The sequence below is a fragment of the Microcebus murinus genome, chromosome 5 (genome assembly GCF_040939455.1).
Source record: "Microcebus murinus isolate Inina chromosome 5, M.murinus_Inina_mat1.0, whole genome shotgun sequence".
In the NCBI taxonomy this organism is placed as follows: domain Eukaryota; kingdom Metazoa; phylum Chordata; class Mammalia; order Primates; family Cheirogaleidae; genus Microcebus; species Microcebus murinus.
Window position 1 is genome coordinate 19,797,193 of NC_134108.1, and position 19,571 is coordinate 19,816,763.

General features: G+C 36.6%; 1 protein-coding gene across 12 annotated transcripts in view; it reads right to left on the minus strand.

Annotated features, from left to right (window-relative positions):
• The window catches only part of UTRN (utrophin), a 478,755-nt gene that overhangs the window by 136,769 nt on the left and 322,415 nt on the right, over positions 1-19,571 (minus strand). For all 12 annotated transcript variants that reach the window (XM_076002898.1, XM_076002896.1, XM_076002897.1 and 9 more), the window contains 2 exons: positions 16,626-16,798; positions 5,358-5,514 (listed from right to left, as the gene is read on the minus strand). In XM_076002898.1, the coding sequence (XP_075859013.1) occupies positions 5,358-5,514; positions 16,626-16,798 (330 nt within the window). The remainder of the gene's footprint in view (positions 1-5,357; positions 5,515-16,625; positions 16,799-19,571) is intronic.

The following is a 19,571-nucleotide window of genomic DNA, read 5'->3' on the forward strand; positions in this document are numbered from 1 at the left end:
TGGCAGATAAAAGTAGTTCAATAAATATGTTTTAAATGAACACTGAATATATTAATATTTGGAGTCAACAGTCCTAAATTTAGACCCTGACACTGCTAATTGCTCATTTAAGTAATGGTGGGTAAATTGGTTGAGGTCTATGATTTACAAAGTCCTTAAACGTAAAATGCAGATAACAGAAAAGGTTTTTTTGAAGGTGAAATGAAATAGCACAATGCTTACCAATGTACCAGCAATGTCATAGGAACTTACAACAGTAAGAATTAGTACATCATTATTATTATTTAATCCTGTTATGGACTAAATTGCCCCCTTCAATTTATATGTTGAAGTCCTACCCATCCAGTATGTGACTAGGCTTGGAGACAGGGCCTTTAAAGAGGTGATTAAGATAAAACGAGGTCATTAGGGAAGGCTCTAATTCAGTATGACTGGTGTCCTTATAAGAAGAGGAAATTGGGACACAGATATGCGCCAAAGGAAGACCATGTGAGGACACAGAGAAAAGACAACCATCTACAAGACAAGGAGAGGAGACTCAGAAGAAACCAACCCTGCCGACACCTTGATCTTGGACATCTAGCCTCCAGAATTGTACGCAAATACATTTCTGTTGTTTAAGTCACCCAGGCTATTTGTACTTCATTATGGCGGCCCAAGAAAACCAATACACATCCCTACAAATTTTACTCTAAAATGTATTCCATAATTTATTTCTCCTAGTATCTTATTCCTGCTTAGTCCTCAGAATTAAGTATGAAATGTCTGTCCAAAGATTATAACAATAAATAATATTTTAAAAGCCTGCAGTTTTGGATCCTGATAAATCGACAGGCAGACTATGACAGACCAGAATAAAGTGTCATATTCTGGAACACAGAATCAACGTGAACTTTTACAAAGCATTGTTTCTAGTGAGGATATAACAATGAGATGAGACCTGATCCAGCTCAATATTCAGAAACCCAATCAGTATTATTCATATAACCCATCTAATATATAACTCGCAAAGGTAAGGAAGTACAGACTATTAAATAAAACGCCTAATAAGACCAAATTACTGATAAAGAACATCCTTCAACAGCAGTCTGGATCTTAGGCAACCTGCTAAGTGATGGCAATTGTGATAAAAAATAAATAAATAAAATAACAGCAACCTTAGAAAAGTCCAAAAACAGGCATCAAGAAATTTAGAAAGCAGGGCTGAACATCCAACTCATGCTATTCCTTGACCCCACCCACAAACAGAGGTATTTTGAGTAGGTTTAAGACTCAAAGGATAAATGGAACATGAAAACATCATTTTTATGTCAGAATCCCAAATTGTGTTAGTACCTCCATTACCCTTCCTTCTCCACAGCCACCATTTTGACTTCTGGCTCTCCCTCCTATTCCTGGTGATTTCAATATCCATGTAGACGATCCTTCCATGACCCTGGAGGGCCCTGACAGACTCTCCTCTAAGGACCTTGCCCTCCACCCTACTTGTGCAATGCATTTTCACAAAAAGAAAAACCACTGGATATTGCCATTAACATAAACACACCCCTCCATAAACTCAATTTCCAGCAGCCCGTCTTTAACCACCCCTTGCATTATTTACACTTCATAACCCACCAGGCTCCCAACACCAACAGTTAGTCCCACTGGATTGTCTGAGTCACAGACTTCTAACACCATTTTATTGTCCGTCATCCCTCTCTGTACTCTCACACTTCCCCTGACCCAGCAATAATTCCACGTCCCATAGCTACTACAGCTCCCTTGTGTTAGATAATCCTACCTCCCTTGCCCCTCTCTTCCTCCATCACATTTGCTTGACTAAATTCAACTCTCTAATTAAGGCTTTACCTTCACTAAAGCAACTGAACACGGATGAAGAAAAACATCCACATTGGCTGTTCTCACTGTGAATTCATGAACACTGACCTCAAGTAGACCCTTACCGTCGCTCTTTAGTTTTGTTATAAATCCCTAGTTTATTAACTTAGCTAGTTCTAGACTCTGTTTAGCTCTTCTCTCCTCAAACCTCCACATTTGTTCCTTCTTCTCATATTCAGTTGACGATCTTGCTTCTTATTTCATTGAGAAAACACAAGCAATAAATAGAGAACACCTACATGTTTCTACACCCAAATCCATGAACCTACTCTTATTTGTACCCATATAGTCCACGGTCCCTCCCGTGAAAATGGATGAACTCTTTGCTCTCCTCCCTGAGACCAACTGCTTCACCTATGCACTGGATCCCACTCTGCTGATGTCCCATACAGAGCTCTCTCTCCTGCATCAGTGACTTTTCCTACTTTACAGAATCATTCCCACCAGCACAGGACATATTGAATTATTCCCCATCTTTATAAAACCACTGATTAACCCCACATTCTCCCCTCCAGCTATTGCCTCATTTCTCCATTAACTTTGTTGTTAAAAATCCTTGAAATGGTTTATATACTTCTGCTTATAGTCTCTTTTGAATCTATTCCAATCAGGCTACCAGCTCTCTCAGGCTACTGAAGCAACTCTTGTTCAATGTCAACAAGACTGTCTCTAGATGGTTAATTTTCTGCCCTCATCTTATCTAACGTCTCAGCAATATGTGATCCTTGTGACCATGCCCTCCTTCATAAAATTCTTTCTTTCTTTGGTATCCCAGGCTCTGTTCTCTCTTGGTTCTTCTACCCTTCTGGATCTGCCTTCTCAGTCTTCCTCATCTTCCCAGTCTCTAAAGCTGAGGCTCCTTAGGGCTCATTTCTTGGCATTCCTTTTTCTAACTATAACCACTACCAGCTAGGTGATCTCATCCAATCCCATGGCTGATATGTAGGCTGATGATTTTGATTTCTAGTCCTGACCTTTTCCCTAACTTCACATTTGTAGATCTAACTGCCTGATATATATCTACAGCTTAACATGTCAAAAACTAAACCCTTGGATTTTCTCCCCAAACTGCACCTCCAGCTGTTTCCTCCACCTCTCTAAATGCTACTTCCATTTTCCATTTGGGTGGTCTGAAAACATTTGCCTACTGCAGTGCTTGATTTTTTCTCTCACATGCGGCGGCGCATCCAAACCCATCAGCAAATCCTGTTGAGTCTCTCCAAATATATTCAGAAACCAGTTACTCCTCATTATCTCCACTGCTATCCCCTTGTCCAAGTCACCAGCCTCCCCGTTGGACTACTGAAGCATTCCTGAACTCCTCTCTGCATTCTGCTCCTCACAATTGAATCTGCAATTGTGATACAATAAGCCAGATACCAAATTTTCCATGGTGTCCCATCTCAATGAGTAAAAGCCAAGGCCCTTACAAAAAACTTTCAAGAACCTCTGTGCTCTGAACCCCTTCCTCCCACCTGCCACTCCAGCCTCATCTCCTGTCTCTCTATTTGGCTAAACTGCTTCAACGACACTGGCCTCCATGCTATTCCTCAAATATGCCCCAGTCAGCCTCTGCAGCCTTTGTGCTTTCTGTCCCCTTTCCATAAAGTTTCTACCCCCGGGAGGGGTGACTAAGTGCTTCAGTAACCTCACCTGCTTCAGGTCTCTGATGAAACATCATCCCATTTGTGACACTTTCCTGACCTTCTCCATGTAAAGTAGCAACTCTGCTGATGCTCTCCCATCCCCCTTGCTTTACTCTTTCCGCAGCACTCTTTACTGCGGGACAGAGCATGTACTTACTGCCTGCTTGTTTAGTGTCCGTCTCATACTACTGAGATTCAGTACTGAGATTTGGTTTTGTTCAGTACTGATTCACCAGTGACTGGAATAGTGCTGGTTCATATTAGGCATTCAGTAAACACTTGCTGAATAAATGAACCAATGTTATTGCCAGCATCATCATCAAGTGTTATCTTTATTACCTAAATGCCTGGGTCTAAAGGATTGAAGTAGAACAACTGCACGTGGTGTTCTAAGAGCAAAACACAACCGAAAGCCAGGTAACCTTGCTGGGATGGGAAACAAAAAGTAGATGAGACCAACTGTTAAGGCTGAGATGCACTTTATGTGCTAAGGCCAGAATAGGAAAATCATTTCAAGATTTGGGTTTTAGTCAAACCTAGTAGCACTTAGTCAGTCAGCCTTCATTCCTTACAGAGCACCTCTATCAGAAGAGCTTTGTATTATTCTATTTTATTACTAATACCATAACCCACAAAAAGGGAATACTCTATGAATAATTAACAGAAAGTTGAGAAAAATAAGGAGAAAGTATGATTTTCTTAAATCAGTAATTTTAAATCTCCTCTTGTTATTATTTTGCATATCATAGAAAATAGTGTTTTCCTTTTTCTTATCTTAAAGCTATTTGTCTATGACATTCTCTTTTCCAGTAGAAAGAGAAAATACACCCAAATGGTAATTTTAATAACCTAGTCACACAAGGGTTCGAGATAAAATGAATTTCAAGGTCTTATCATTTTGTATTAAAGCAACTTATTACATAGATGACATGTTCCTTTAGAAGATGCGTAGGTTAGTGATTGTCATTTTTTAAATGGAAATTGAATTCTAAGTCATATTAAAATGTTCAGATCTAGAATGAGAACTTGCATTGTATGTGAAGAGTAAAAAACACACTAAAACAAGATGAAACACAATATACAAGAAAATGGGCATGATGGATTATAAATAAATTAATTAAAAGTGAGCAAGGCAAAAATGTAAATAATATAAGAATCTAAAGAATTAATGTGTCATTTGATAACATTTCAGCATATCTGTTTGCCAATCAAAGTACATATTTGCATAGAGACAGAAATTTGAGCAGAATAAAAATGTAATTCAAAGAAAGGGCTAAGTTCAGAAAATTAAACATATAAAATGATCTTAAATACTATGGTCTTTATTTGCTTTAAGACTTTGTTTTTTTTTACTACCAAAAGTCCTTACTTTTTTTCACTTTCATTTAATAAAACAAGATATGTTGTAATTCCTTATGACCCTAAGGAATTTTAAATTTAAATTTAAGATTAAATTTATATTTAAGATTTTAAATTTAAGATTAAGTCAACTTATAGTTAAAAATTGTTCCCAATATAATATATTAATATTCTAAATCTATTAGAAAGTTCAACTTCATGATAAGCTAAAAGTAATATGCTTTAGATGCCTGTAATGTTTGAAAAAATTGGGTTAAATATGAAGACACAACGTAATTTGAAACAAATGAAAGTAATGCATACAATTTAAATGAAATGCCTAAATACTGACAATTAAAGGAGGTTGAAGGGTTGTGATAATCAGTTCAACTTTGAAATTTATTTAGAATTTTATTTCAAGTGTTTACTTGACCAAAATTAAAAAAATAAAAAAGATATACCCCCCTACCCCCCTATAGGTGGTCAACTTACTTTACAATGGTCATATTGGAGCTGTAAGGCTGGAACATCTCCTCCAACCGGCATTTGTTTTTTAAGCTCTTCATCTTTCATATTCAGCCATTTGATCAGTTCTTCTAAAGACATCAGCAACCTGTTCCACTTCTCAGCACTGGCCTCCAAATGGGCCCTGTTGAGAGATAACTAACCACATTTAGAAGTTCGAATTGCATTCACAAAATTATATACTTTTCTTTAGCCTAGTACTCCTGTATGACCAACTAATGTTCACTTCCAAAAAAGACACTGAATCTTTGTAAAAAAAAAAAATGTCCTGTAATAAGTAGTTATTTTGAATAAGCTAAAATATTCAGCGGATATGTTGGTAATAATATCTATCAAAATTTAAAAAGTATACTTACATATCACAAAGGCATAAATATGAAGGTTTCAAGAAGGATGCCCATGATAAAATGTAAAATTATAAAACAAGTTTTAGTAGTTTATGTACAGTATAGATGCACATGTAAATATATTTTTTCTCATTTCATCTATGTAGATGAGGAAAGACGGAGAGAGAAGAAAAGAACCACTAAGATTACAGTTAAACACCTAATTTTTATATACTTTTGCACTGCTTGAGGATTTACAACAGGCCTATATTATTTTTCATACCAAAAAACAAGTTAGTTAATTTTTTAGGAAAGGAAATTACTGGTGTCTTAATTTCTCTTGTAACCAAATAAATTACTAAGAGCAGAACATTACCAAAATTTATCTCAAAAAGTTGGAAAACAATAAGGCACTGCTTGGACAGTATACTGTTTGGCTCAAGGTTCACTGGCATCCAGTGACAAATGGTCATTGTGAACAGAGAAAAATGGGCTAAAGTCATTGATTGCAGTACTTCATACTCTCATTTAAAGGTGAGGTCTTTGTTTCAATAATAATTTCTGTTTTCAGCACAGAAACACGCCTTTAGGTTCTTAGATTATGAACTTCATAATCAGGGACTATGCTTAGGAAATTCATTTTTATGTGGTTAAGTTTCCAATAAGAGCAAAATCTCTTGAGAATACAAGTGTAAATCAAAGCACATATTCCTCCTTGCTCTTGTTAGGGCTCTAGCTAAAGCCCACTATCTAGCCTCAAGCCCGCTGGTGGTTGGGATTTAAAAACATGGATCAGAGACTCAAGGAGTCAGACTTTACTCAGTGCTGCATCATCCCCGCTATAGCTAATTCAAACAAATAGTCCCTCCCTATCACATTAGGTGATATTCCTAGCAACAAATATTCAACAGTATCGTAAGTCCTTGTTAGAAAACTCATAATGTGTTCACAAGAACAACTATTATATAGATCTCTAATCTCTAGTTTATCTAGAATTCATAAAATAATAACCATAGTCTATCAACCAATATGCTTAGCTTTAAAAAAAACTGGAGTTCACATATCTTTTAAGATATCATGAACCAGCATTTACAAACAATCACATACAAAACTAAAATTCTATGTCTTATTCATAAAAGCTAGGTATGAAATAATAACAAATAATTTATAAAAACAGGAAAGTTTAAAGCATTATATAACTCTCTGAGAATTATATGATAAAAAATTTATTTTATTTGCTTGCATTACTATCACTTCTGTTTATTCCACAGGTGCTATGATTGACCTCACTTTACAAAATTGTTTTAACAAAGTCCTGATTCTGCTTGAGCTCTGGCTCTCCTGCATTCATATTGATTAACTTTAGGCCAAATATGTAATTACCTTTCACTTATAAACAATAATTTCACTAGTCACAGAGCAGAATTAAATAATTTCAATTATATTAACTGGAAACTCTCTTCAGTAATAGCCATTTTGAAACAAGTACATTTGACTAAGCTGTTGAGATTTCTTTCAAATATTTTTTAATGCAAAAGATGCTTAGAAACCAGATGTCCTCAGTCAATCAAGTGCTTAAGTGGCTCTGTATGCAAAACATGTACACACATAATATGACCTCTTATTTCAGATGATTTGATCCTGCACATTCAATGTATGTAGTTTAACTCATCAATCAATAACTAAATCACATGTTATAATCCTTTGAAATTCAGTCGCAAACACTTATTTTATTGAAGAGCACACAAATGTCTCTGCCAACACAATTAACTCTTTTGAATGCACAGAAATAATGAAACCGATCACTGAAACTTATGGCATTCAGCATTTGAAGAACTATCTATAAAAATGAAGACAATACTTTTTAAAAAGAGATGCTGAAGTGGTCTTGAAATAAAAAAGAAAACATGGGTGTACGGGATTCTTTGCATCTTTGTTTTTCCATAGTAAAAAGTGAGCTGATCTGGCAGAACCTCTGCCTGGCCAATCTGTACTGGTTATTCTCCAATAGAGTATAACTATGTGTTTAGTGGATTACTACCACATGCCCACCTACATGCATGCTTCTGTAGTAGCTTCAGAGTTCTAGTCTCGTTTTGATGCTTTCATCTTGAAAGATGAAAGCTTTTTCTTGGGCAGTAGGTTGAATGCTTTGTAAGAAGAAACTTCCAATTTCTGAATGGCTTACCTGTACTTTCTCAATTTTCCTATAAACATTTAAAAAACTTAAATTTCTCCAAGATGACCAATAACCAGTCATCAATCACGTTTTCAGAGTCTTTACTAAAAACATTTCTTTATCTAACACATCTCTTTGGCTACTCGCACTTTTAGATAACTGGATTCTAACTTTATAACTGCTGTTCACTCTTTTGACACTTGATGTGTACAAAGCCATAAATACTTTCACTGACTGTATTATCAAAAGAGGATGGTATCTACTACGGAATATGCTGTATACAAGTTATCCCTTTCTAAAGTAAATTATTTTTGACAACTCTCTAAACATTTTTAAGTGACCAATTATATTTTTAAATGTAATGCAAAAACTTGTTAGAGGTAAAGATCCGTAAAAATGTACCTCATCATTTAAGTAGAGTAGAAAAGAAACTATGGAGAAAACTATGAACTGATGTCTTGTTTTAAATCATCAAAAGCCTCCACCTTCCAAAGAAGCTATGTCTTCCAACAGTTATTAGTTCTTTTCCCAGTGTGTAGATATGAAAGAAAATTGTATGAGTGAGTGGGGAGGGGCATTTGTTAAAATAAAATGCAGTTTTTCATTTATTTAATGCAAACAAGCACTTATGGAGCACCCCTGTGACAGCAGGCACTGACTGCTTCAGAAATTGAAAGTCACACCGTCAACAGTTCCAGGGTCAAGTTAGGAGAAAGATAAATTGATCAAATGTGCTCTAAGATAGGAAACCTGACAATGGCTCTATGAGGAAACTGTGGCTCTGAGAAGGAGGAAGCTTGCTGAGGAAGCCACGGTGAAAATTTGGAATCCAACCCAAAGTCCAAGCTCTTTCTACTCCATTGCCTTCATCATGGGCAGCATTGAAGAGGGCAGACAGAAACTGCCCAGACGTACGGTACTTAGAGACAAGGAAAGATACAATTGGAAATTAAGTCTACCAAATAATATAATGACCCAAAGTAAGAGGTGGCAAAGATTTACTATTCCCTATTGTGTAGGAACTGCACAGAATTAAAAGTCCAATTTGGCATTCTTACTATGAGTGCAAGTTCTTTTTGGTTTATGGTAAAATCCACAAATTATAAATTGGGTTATAATGTAAAAAAAAATACCTTAGTTAGTATAAGAATAACAGATAACATTAAAAGGGGATTATTCCTGTTCCCAGAAAAGGAATTAAGACCTATTAGGAGAAAATAGTCAAATCCTCAAAATTCAGTCTGACTGGGTTAAAAAGAACACCAAAGTTGTACTTCCAAAACAGTAGCCAGCAGCAACATCTAGGCTATTTAAATTTAAATTTAAGATAATTAAAATTAATAAAGTTTGAAATTCAGTTCATCAGTTGCACTGGCCACATTTCAAGTATAGAATAGGCCATATAAAGCCAGTGCCCACTACACTGACAAGCGCAGATATAGATCATTTCTGTCATTGTAGAATGTTCTATTGGAAAGTGCTACACCAGAGGAAAAAAGAGAAAGGAGAGAAGTAGAATCTTCCTCTATTAGATGTGGGAAAAGGAAATTTTAGTAGTTTTACAAGATGTTTAGCAAAACCAACTAACTAAGGCTAAAAGTGCTATCAATGACATTGTAAAATGTGATAACATTAGATGTACATGATTATATTAGAGGTTAATCTTCTCTAAAACGCTTTTAAAAAGGTGCCCTGAATTTTTAAGAGGCTCATAAAAGAAAGGGAAGATAGAATTTTATCTTTGAACTCTGTTTTCATTAGATTTGACAATTTCACTGGCCTTTGAAACTATATGTTAATAAGGATCTATATTAAACATCATTAAGCTGATAAGTGGATATTTAATTAACATAATCTTAAATTAAATAAGTTTAATATAAAAATTTAAACCATATCATCCACACTACAGAACTTATTAGTGTATTTCCAATTCACACTTTTTCATCGAATAAAAAGTTATCATCAAAGTTCCTAAGAGACTATCTTCTAGCTGAAGTTTCAAATTGTTAGCTGTCTTCTCTTATGTTGATCTAAGTGGAATTGTGAAATTTATAATTCAATGTATTATTTTTAGATTGCTAAAGAATATTTGGCATGTCCAATTTCAGTATTTAACAAGTTTAATCATGGTCATTCAAAAAGACTGCAAAAAAGTATTTAAGATATTAATCCGAGGTATTGAGCTGCATATTATTACACTGTTCCAATGACCACACTACAGTCAAAGGAGGTGATGCCTGTAAAGCACTTAGGGTAGATCTAGCATATAAATATTCAACAAATATTAGCTGTTATTATGATCTTGGCAGACATTCTCTCTCTCCTAAAAATGATGATAAATTAGAGCAAACGCTTCCTGCCATGACAACTTTATGACACAGAAAACTTTACATCAACTTTAGTACAATTAAAGCACAGTGTGAGATACAGAATCCACAAATATTATATACTCCAAGTAGCACAAGAGGCATCAATCAGATGGCCTCATTCTCAGAAAATAATGAAGCAAGGCCACCTGCAAAGACAGAGGTTTGGGAGCTAAAGAGGAACTGAAGTCTTTTAAAACAGGCATGGTGGTGAATATATGATTGATAGGAAACCATTCAAAATCACAATACCAATAATAAGCAGAAAGTGTCTAATTACAATGGAAGAAATGTTATTATTTTTTACATTCTGGTGCAACACTAGGCACCCCAAGATTAAGAGCAGGGGATAGAGAGGGTGTGGTCATCAGAGTGTCATCAGAATGGAAAAAAGACAGAGGAAGTACAAGGGGGAAAGGAAATTCAAGGTCCTGACATTACTGAAATATCTTACGATGGGCTTCCAGCTAGGCAGAAGGGGTTGGAGGGGTGGAGTCTGAAAAATAACTAAAGATTGGAAGAAAGATGGTCATGTTCAGGAAGAAGAAGGAAAAATAAAATAAAATAAAAAACTGGTCAGGTATAGTGGATCATGTCTGTAATCCTAGCACTTTGAGAAGCCAAAGCAGAAGGATTTGAGCCCAGGAGTTTGAGGCCAACCTGAACAACACAGCAAGACCCTGTGTCTAAAAAAATTTTTTTTAATTAGCCAGGTGTGATGGTGCATGCCTGTAGTCACAGCTACCTTGGATGCTGAGGTGGAAGGATTGCCTGAGCCCAAGAGTTTGAGGTTGCAGTGAGCTATGATGACACCACTGCACTCCAGCCTGGTTAACAGAGTAAGACCCTGTCTCTAAGACAAAAAAAAAAAAAAGAAAGAAAGAAAGCTAAGAATTCCACAGTTGAAAATACTGGAGGATAGGCATTTTTAAACAATCTAGTTGGAATACTGTAGCTTAATTATATACACTAGATAAAACTATTAAGTTAAGTAATAGCAGATAGATGGGTCCAGTATATAATAAGCTAATAAAGGAAGGCACCCCTCTGGATAGAGTCCATAACTTTAATGTGAAAAAGAAATGTTTTATTGATGATGTTGTAAACAATTCTGATTTGATTTGATACATCAGGAGGCTCTTCTCTAAATAACAGGGCAAAACCAATTGCATTCAGATGCACATGGTCGGGTGGAATGTAGTAAGAACAGTTTGTCCTTGGACTCCTGGAGACTGCTGATCTCAGAGATGCCAAGATGACAGGGCATGTTAACAGTCCAAGTAGGACCAGGCCTATGGAACCTGGAATAGGAATAAAGGATTTTACAGATAAAGTAAAAAGAAACTTGGAAATCAAAATATAAAAAGGCATCAATATGGATATTGACACCAAGAAATAATAGCTGAGAAGAGCATGGAGAATAAAGGTAAGTGGTTGCTCAAATCAATGAGCATGTATGGAAGCGTACAAATCAGCAGGAAGCAGGAGCAAAGGGAAGAAGAGGTAGAATGATGGGTGTATTCACTTCAGAGGAGTTGTTGGGAGATGGAGAAGCAATGCTTCAGCAATGAGGATGCCCATTTTCCCACTTATCCCTGCGTGTCAGGCTTTTGTTTCAGCAAGTGCGTCTTCCGCTGCCATCCTGGGCGTACATGGCTGGCAATGGGATTGTTTGATGTCCACAGCAGTTGTTAAAGATACGGAATATTCCCATTGGCTGCTGGGTGAGGAAAATGGGGAATTAATCTGTATAATATATTAAAGAGTGCTTCAAGTAGAGCAGGCAATTAAGGGAAAAGACAGCTTTCAATTATAGAGAAAAATGGTGGAAGAGTTTATAAAAATATGAAAGACATAAGAGAGTTTGCTCACCATAGAAGGCAGTGTAAGGGGCAGCCTGTGCTTTAAACAAGAGGAAGCAACAGAGGAGCAGAATGAAGAGTGCTCTGCAGGCCTCACTTCCCGCAGGGAATGAAGATGTCAGGAGGCCTTGGGAGTGGACCACCTCTACAGACTTGTTAGTGAGAACATCCCCCCACTTCTTGGGGAGGAATTTTTTCACTAAGCACACTCTGGCTTCTCCACCCCTTTTCCCACTCATCCCTGCAGAGGTAGCATGATGACTCTGAACTGCGAGTCCAGGGAGAGTAACTGGATATGCTTAGCTCAGCCCACACTCTCCTCCTGAGAACAGGCCTACAGAGACTGAGTTCTTTTCTACTCTTCTATGTAGGGTTTCCCACTTGGGACGCCACCTCATCCAGTGATACTGGTAATTCTGTCTCATTCTGGGGTTCGACTAACAGCCCTACTCACCTCCATTCTAAGTCATCTTCTCTAGCCCGGCCTTGATCAGTAATTAGCATGGCATTTCAATTCTTTTTTGGCCATGCTACGCATGCCTGTTGAGCACACTTTTGTTTCGTACTAGTTCAGAGTCCAGCAGAAAAGTGAGATGCTATGTACTAAGGACACTCTGAGAAATCCCCAACATTAGTGATGAAGATAGAAAATGATGAGGTAGAGAGACTATCTATGTCTTTTAAATTAACTAGTGCCAAACAAGGTGGGAATCAATGAGAATAATAACAGTAGTAGTTAAAAATTATTAAGTATTTACCATGCACCACTGTTTTAGGCACTTTATAGAGGCTAATTAAACAAACATATTCTTGGCAACCCAATAAGAAAGATACTCTTGTTATCCCTATTTTACATATGGGGAAACTGAGGCATGTTTGAGTTAAGTAACTTTCCCATGGTGGTAAACTGCTAAGTTGTAAAGCCAGTGTTTGAAAACAGTTAGTCTAGGTCCAAGAGAATAACTCTATTAAACACTATCCTGTACCACTTCTTTCTGAGCTATGCTTCCAAGATGAAGGACCATTACTGAGAAATAATAAAACACTTAATCTATTATAAATATCCAAGTAACAAGGAATATGCTAATGTAATTTATTTCACCCATTTCTTTCTGAAGACAAAAAGGAAGAACAGATCATTCACTTCATTAGTTAAACATACCTAATTTATGTGAAAGCAGGGACAGGTCAAAACAGACATAGATATGGCCCCGCAGCTGCTATAAACCTGTGATACTGTCATGTGTAATAATACGGTTACAGCAATCGCATTCTTCTCTCCTTTTCCCTTCACAGTGGACTTCCTTGAGATAACTAGACTCAGTTCTACTTCTACTTCTGCACTTCCTCTTCTGTCTCTTCAGTCTTCTGCAATGAGATTTCTATCTCAACCAAAACACTGCCCTGGCAAAGAGGCACCAAAGTCCTTCTTATTGCTCTTGGACTCTGCAAGCCTGATCTTACTCCACTTCTTCAAGCAGCTGACATTATTTCCTTTGCTTTTCTTTTTGAAATCCTTCCTTCTTAGGCTCTTGACAACATTTTCTCCTGGTTCTCTTCCTTCTTCAAGGACAGCCACAGCTCAGGTTCCTTTGCTGGCTTCCCTTTCAAAGGATTTCTCAAGTTTATCTACTTTGCCCTTTCCTAATGTTTCACCCTCTTAAATAATTAAATCATGATTGTTACCTGTCACCTCTATCTGGAAACCCCCAACCCATCCCATCTGTTTGTTTCACTTACAGCATGCTCTCTTTTGAAGAGCAGACATCCATCCAGTGGCTACTGGTTGTTAGCTTTTGGATGTCTCACCAGTGCCTCAACAATGTGAGCAAAGTATCTATTCAATCTCTCTTCCCTGTCCTAGATGCTGAAAGGGCTTCTTCACAGTTCTCACTGTCTTCAGGATTGACCCAATGCATCTTCTGTTGCTGTGTGAGAGGGATTCCTCCAAAGCTCAAATCTAATTTTATCTCCCAAAAAGTTCCCAATTCCATCACCAGTGGAAGGGAGCATGGTGCACGCAGGTGTGCCATGATTTATTTCTTACCTCTCTTTCTACCTTTTTCTAGCCACAGTCTTTCCTCTACTACAGCACCAACAAAATCTACTCTTAGCTGGACTGAACTTCTTCATGTTCACGAAAACACAGTTATTTCAAGCCTCCAGCTTAGATGCCCTTCTCCAGTCCTCACCCAATCCATCTTTCAAGGCTCAGCTTAGGAATCTCCCTTTTTATTAAGCCTCTGATGTGAGAGTAAACACTTCCTCCTTTGGGCCCTAACTGATCTGAACAGATCTGTAAGCACCTAGGGGCAGGGACCACATTGTATTTATGATTAGCAATGCCTTAAACATAGAATTAAGTTTGTATTAAATATTTGAATAAGTGCCTGGATCTCTTGAGATAAGTAGTCTAGCTAAAGATTACTTTAATTCATGATCACATGAATTCATTATCACATTTTACTGGACCGCATGATCTACCTTGATGCGGAAGTCCACTGGCCCATGCACATTCTCCCATCTCCTAAAAATAACATTAATTTACTTATTAGATAATATTCCAACTGTAGTTTATGAGTTCTTTCTTTCCAGGTTAGAAAAAATGTGACTTGATAGGCTTAGGTGTTAACTTTTCATGAAAGACCAAAGATTTTTTTTTGTCTGTAGCTTTCTATTTGGAATGATCTATTTACGATGTAGGCCTTCATTAAATTTTCCTTCCTAATGAGTTCATTCTCCAAACTCTGAAAACTTCAGCACCATATGAACAGTCTTCACCAGGGCTAGCCCTGTGACTTTTAGCTTGTTAGCCCAGATGTTGCTTCTGCTGGCTTCTCAGTGAATGCTTTTTACTGTGTTAACATTTTTGTATGCTTTTATTTGTTTACATTTATGAGGAACAGAAAGTCACGACCTGATGGGATCTAGCCAGTTGAAAATTCAATTCCTAAACAAGTATATTATCTCACTGCACAATACTCTCTAATTTTCCTGTCTTTAAAAAAAAGTAGTTGGCCGATGCTGACATAATTTCCAACAAGATCTTTACACAGAGACACCCATACAAACATATGCTACATTACTCCCCTCCTTACATGTAAAAGGAACTGCAAATTCCCCTCTGTGAGCCCCAGCAGAATAAAAACCTTCCAGGACATTTACTTATTTATTTATTTTTATTTTTTTAGAGACAGAGTGTCACTCTGTCACCTAGTGACCAAAGCTTACTGCAACCTCGAACTCCTAAGCTCAACCCCTTCCTCTTGCCTCTCCCACTGTGCCCAGCAGGACATCATAGCAGAAATAAATTTTTTAAAAATTCATTCAAAATAAACAATCATTGAAGATTTCTGCTCTTCATGAAGTCATTCTATGACATCCCAAAACCAGATGAAACAGATCCACTATGCTGCTTTATGTATATTAAAAAAATAAGCTAGATGCTTCTTGAGATACGCTTTACATAGATTAAGGAACTATCAAATTATCCCATTCAATCTTCACAACAATTATGAGGGTTAAATATTTATATTCTGATTTTAAAAATAAGAAAACTAAGGTTCAAAGGGACTAATTTGCCCAAGATCAGAGAGTAAAGTCAAAGAGACAAATTCAAGACCACTTAGTTTTAAGATTATACACATGAAACACAGAAGGAAAAAAAACTGATCTAGGAATTCCTACCAACATTCCTCTTTTGGATGTTTCATAACATTTTCTTCAGTTAGTATTCCCTAAACTTAAATATAATTAGGAACTGTCCATTATCTATTAAATATAATCTTAAAATATTCTTGGCCCCCAATAACGATAATCATTCTGTCATGCTGGGTAATTTTTCAAAGTCTTTTCCTATTCAGCATTCTAGTCCTAAGGTTCCCCCTTATTTAATTTTACTCTCTCCAAATGCAGGCATGAATCATCAGTTTTCTATTTTGGTGTCCATAAAAGATATTTAATTTCTATAAATACATCATCAAATTGGATGTACAAACAGCATGATGAAGCAAAACATGTTCATTGCCAAAAGTAAAAAAGATCTAGATTCAAATCCTGGTTTTGGCACTTGTTAGCCCAAAAACTTGGCAAGTTCGTTATGTTCATTAAACCTCTATTTCCTCATATAAGAGGGGATTTTTACCATCCCTCTTACTGGGATATTTTTGGTACAAAATAATGTTTGTAAAAATCCTAACACAATACTGGGTCAAGGTAAACACTCAGTAATTAGCAGGAGTCAGTAACATTAGCAGTAGTAGTAGCATTAGGTTTAAAATATGATATGAACATTTGTGAATAGTCAAGAACAGTTGGCAGTGAGCACTGGATATAAATGGAGCTAAAACTATAACTTTCAAGAAAATAGTCCTTGCATTTAAATCTTAGACAATTTCTGAGAAAGTAGCATTGGTAGTAAGGCTGCCCTCTTTCTTTCTGATACATAAAAATCACAGAAATCAACCCCCCATTATTTTTATTTTGATATTGACTATTCTGACCTGATGCTAGCGGATTTTGCTTTTAAGTCATTCCATCTTTGGTTCATATCATCCAGTCGATGTTGAAGCATAGTAGCCTCTTCAGAATTTCCTAAAGCTTTTACCATCTTTTGTCTGTTTCCATCAATGCTTTTAAATATGTCATTATGGGCATCGATTTCCGCCTGGATGTCCTAAAGAGAAAAAAGCAGAGAAAATGCAAATGTTAGGTATCAGTATTAGGTATTGGGTTTTCTGTATTTATTTTTTTATATTCACAGATGAATTGCTTTCAAGAAAAATAGTTCATTTCACCCTAAATGACAACAAATTCAAGCATTTCCAAATCCTTACACTGACAATAATAGTCTTTAAATCTTCAATATATTGATTCCCCAGTTCTTAAAAAGAGAATGTATTATAATCTAAATTTTATGCATCAGCTAGTTAGATGTCAGTATTTCAAATTCAGTGAGCAATTTTTGAAATTTCATATAACTTTTGTTGCCAAATCATCAAACACTGCCTAATATCCAAAGAGATTATTTTTCCCCTTTACACATGGGCAAAACTTCCCTTAAAATATAACGCTTTATAGGGGTCACTAAGAAATTACATAATTTTAAATGTTTTTCACATTTTGACAAAATTACTAATAGTTTGCCCCTTCAGTCTTACAAAATTTATTTCTAAAATTGTAAAAGAATATTTTCACATATAATTTTATCCTCATTAAGAAATAAAAACTATTAATAAATGTTTTCCCCTATGATATAGGAAAGTAGTTTATTTTTATAGAATACAGTTAGGTGAAGTTTGAATAAAATGAGAATTATTATAAATAATAAAAATTGGTTCATATTTTGAGGAAGTATTTGTAATCAATATCAAAAGCTATAAAGGGTCTTTTGCACCTCATCACTCCAATCAGCATGTTAGGAAGTTGTCACTTAACATGAGGTGAAGGGGCAGAACTGCCCTATTATTGTTTGTGATAGGATTTGTGATATCTAACATGATACTAATAGGGTCAGATTTGGAGAGTGGGTGAGATGAATGCAAAGTCTGATAGACAACGCCTGACAAGATTTATGCTCCAAATTTGCAAGCCCATTGATCGCTGAGGTTATCTGACCCTAATGACAAAACCAAATCACTCCCACCTGCAAGATGTGATATGCAGAACCAGGGCTAACCACTGAACAGAAACTCTGAGATTGTTAAATCTTGTATTGCACTGGCAACTCTTTTGCATTTCACTGGCAGCTGGGGAAGAAAGTCAGATACTGATTCAAGGTTCTCAGGTTGGGTAATATTATGCATGGAAAATGGCAATCTCACTGTGGTCATAGTTTGAGATGCTTCAAATAGAAATTCTCAGTGAGAAAAAGAAAGTTCTGCTGAAAAGTTATTTGGTGTCATCTCCTAGGCCAGTGGTCCCCAACCTTTTTGGCACCAGGGATCAGTTTCATGGAAGACAATATTTCCATGAACTGGGGATGGGAAGATAGAGTGGGCTATCATGTGGGTGACAGTGTGGTGTGGAGCTCAGGTGGTGATGCACAGCCCATTTCCTAAAAGGACATGGACCAGTAATGGGCCATAGCCTGGGAGTTGGGAACTACAGTACTAGACGAGATGATTCCTATTCATTAGGATGGAACTGTTCTATTATTGTGTCTTGAAATGCATTTTAAGACATCTAAAGTATATAAAATATTAAAAGGTCAGCAGATAATATCTGCAATGGTTTCAAGCAAATGCCGTATATCTGTATGGTAGCCATGTTTCTTAATAAGCTCAACGACACAACAATAAAGCATCTCTTTGCTCTCTATTGCCAAGGAGAACCTGCCCTTACATTTCCTAAACATGATTATGGTTGGTGGACCACACCTAAAATCACAAGACAACCTCAAACCACAACATCCTCTTGTAGCCTGATGTATTTGCTTCCTTTCATATTCAAGAAAAGCAAAAAGATAGAAGGGTATTAAGATGTATAAATAGTTTTCTGAATTTCACAAGAGCATTCCCCAACTTCAGGAAATTGGGGTGCCAAGAACATGAGCTAATTTGCCTCCTCATCAGATCAGGTGATGTTTTCCAACCCAGCTACCATGGTAAAACAGGACTGCTTAACTGGCCCGGCCAATGATGTTAAGTAATTCCATAAAGTTCTCTTTAACAGCACCACCAGTGATCATATGTTCATGGTGGAATATAACTTTCAATATGTGGAAAACCTTCCACACATGAACATCATCAAAAGTTGGGAAGAAAATCAACACCCAGAAAGTGATCAAAGATAAGGAAATCAGCATACATTATTTTGTTTTATGTAACATTTGGTGGCATATTTACTTTGCCAGATACACCAAGAACTCCTAAAAGCAGAAAATTATCTTAATATTTCTTCTTTATCCTTCACAGTCTCTGTTACATAGAATGAGCCTAATGTAAAATAGAATAGATAGAGGATACATAGATAAGTGTATAAACCCATGAAGGAAGGTATGAATAAGTGCATCTTGATTGACTGGCAAATTAGCCACTGTAGTGCCAGGAAAAAAACAGACAATTGAAGAACTGGAAGGGAATGTAGTAATCATTTTGTTTAATTTCTTCACTTAAAAAATTTAATAGGGGGAACCTAAAACTATTTAGCAGCCTACACTGCAAAGTCTTGCCTAAGCGTTCACTGGAAATTTAGAATTAAATGTGGTTAATGATTCATGCTCCTTCGTAGATCATTGTGCAATGATGCACTGCTTCTAAAAGCAGGATGTCAGCATGGGAGGCTGTCAGATCACGGCCTTGATGTGGCATTAAATGCTACAATAAATTGCACTTCCATGAAAGAGGGTCGACTCTCACTGCACAGCTGGGGCACTTGGCCCTACTAATGCTTACCTCTGTCACCTGCAAGCCCTTCTGACCATTAAACAGCACAAAATAGTTACTGAT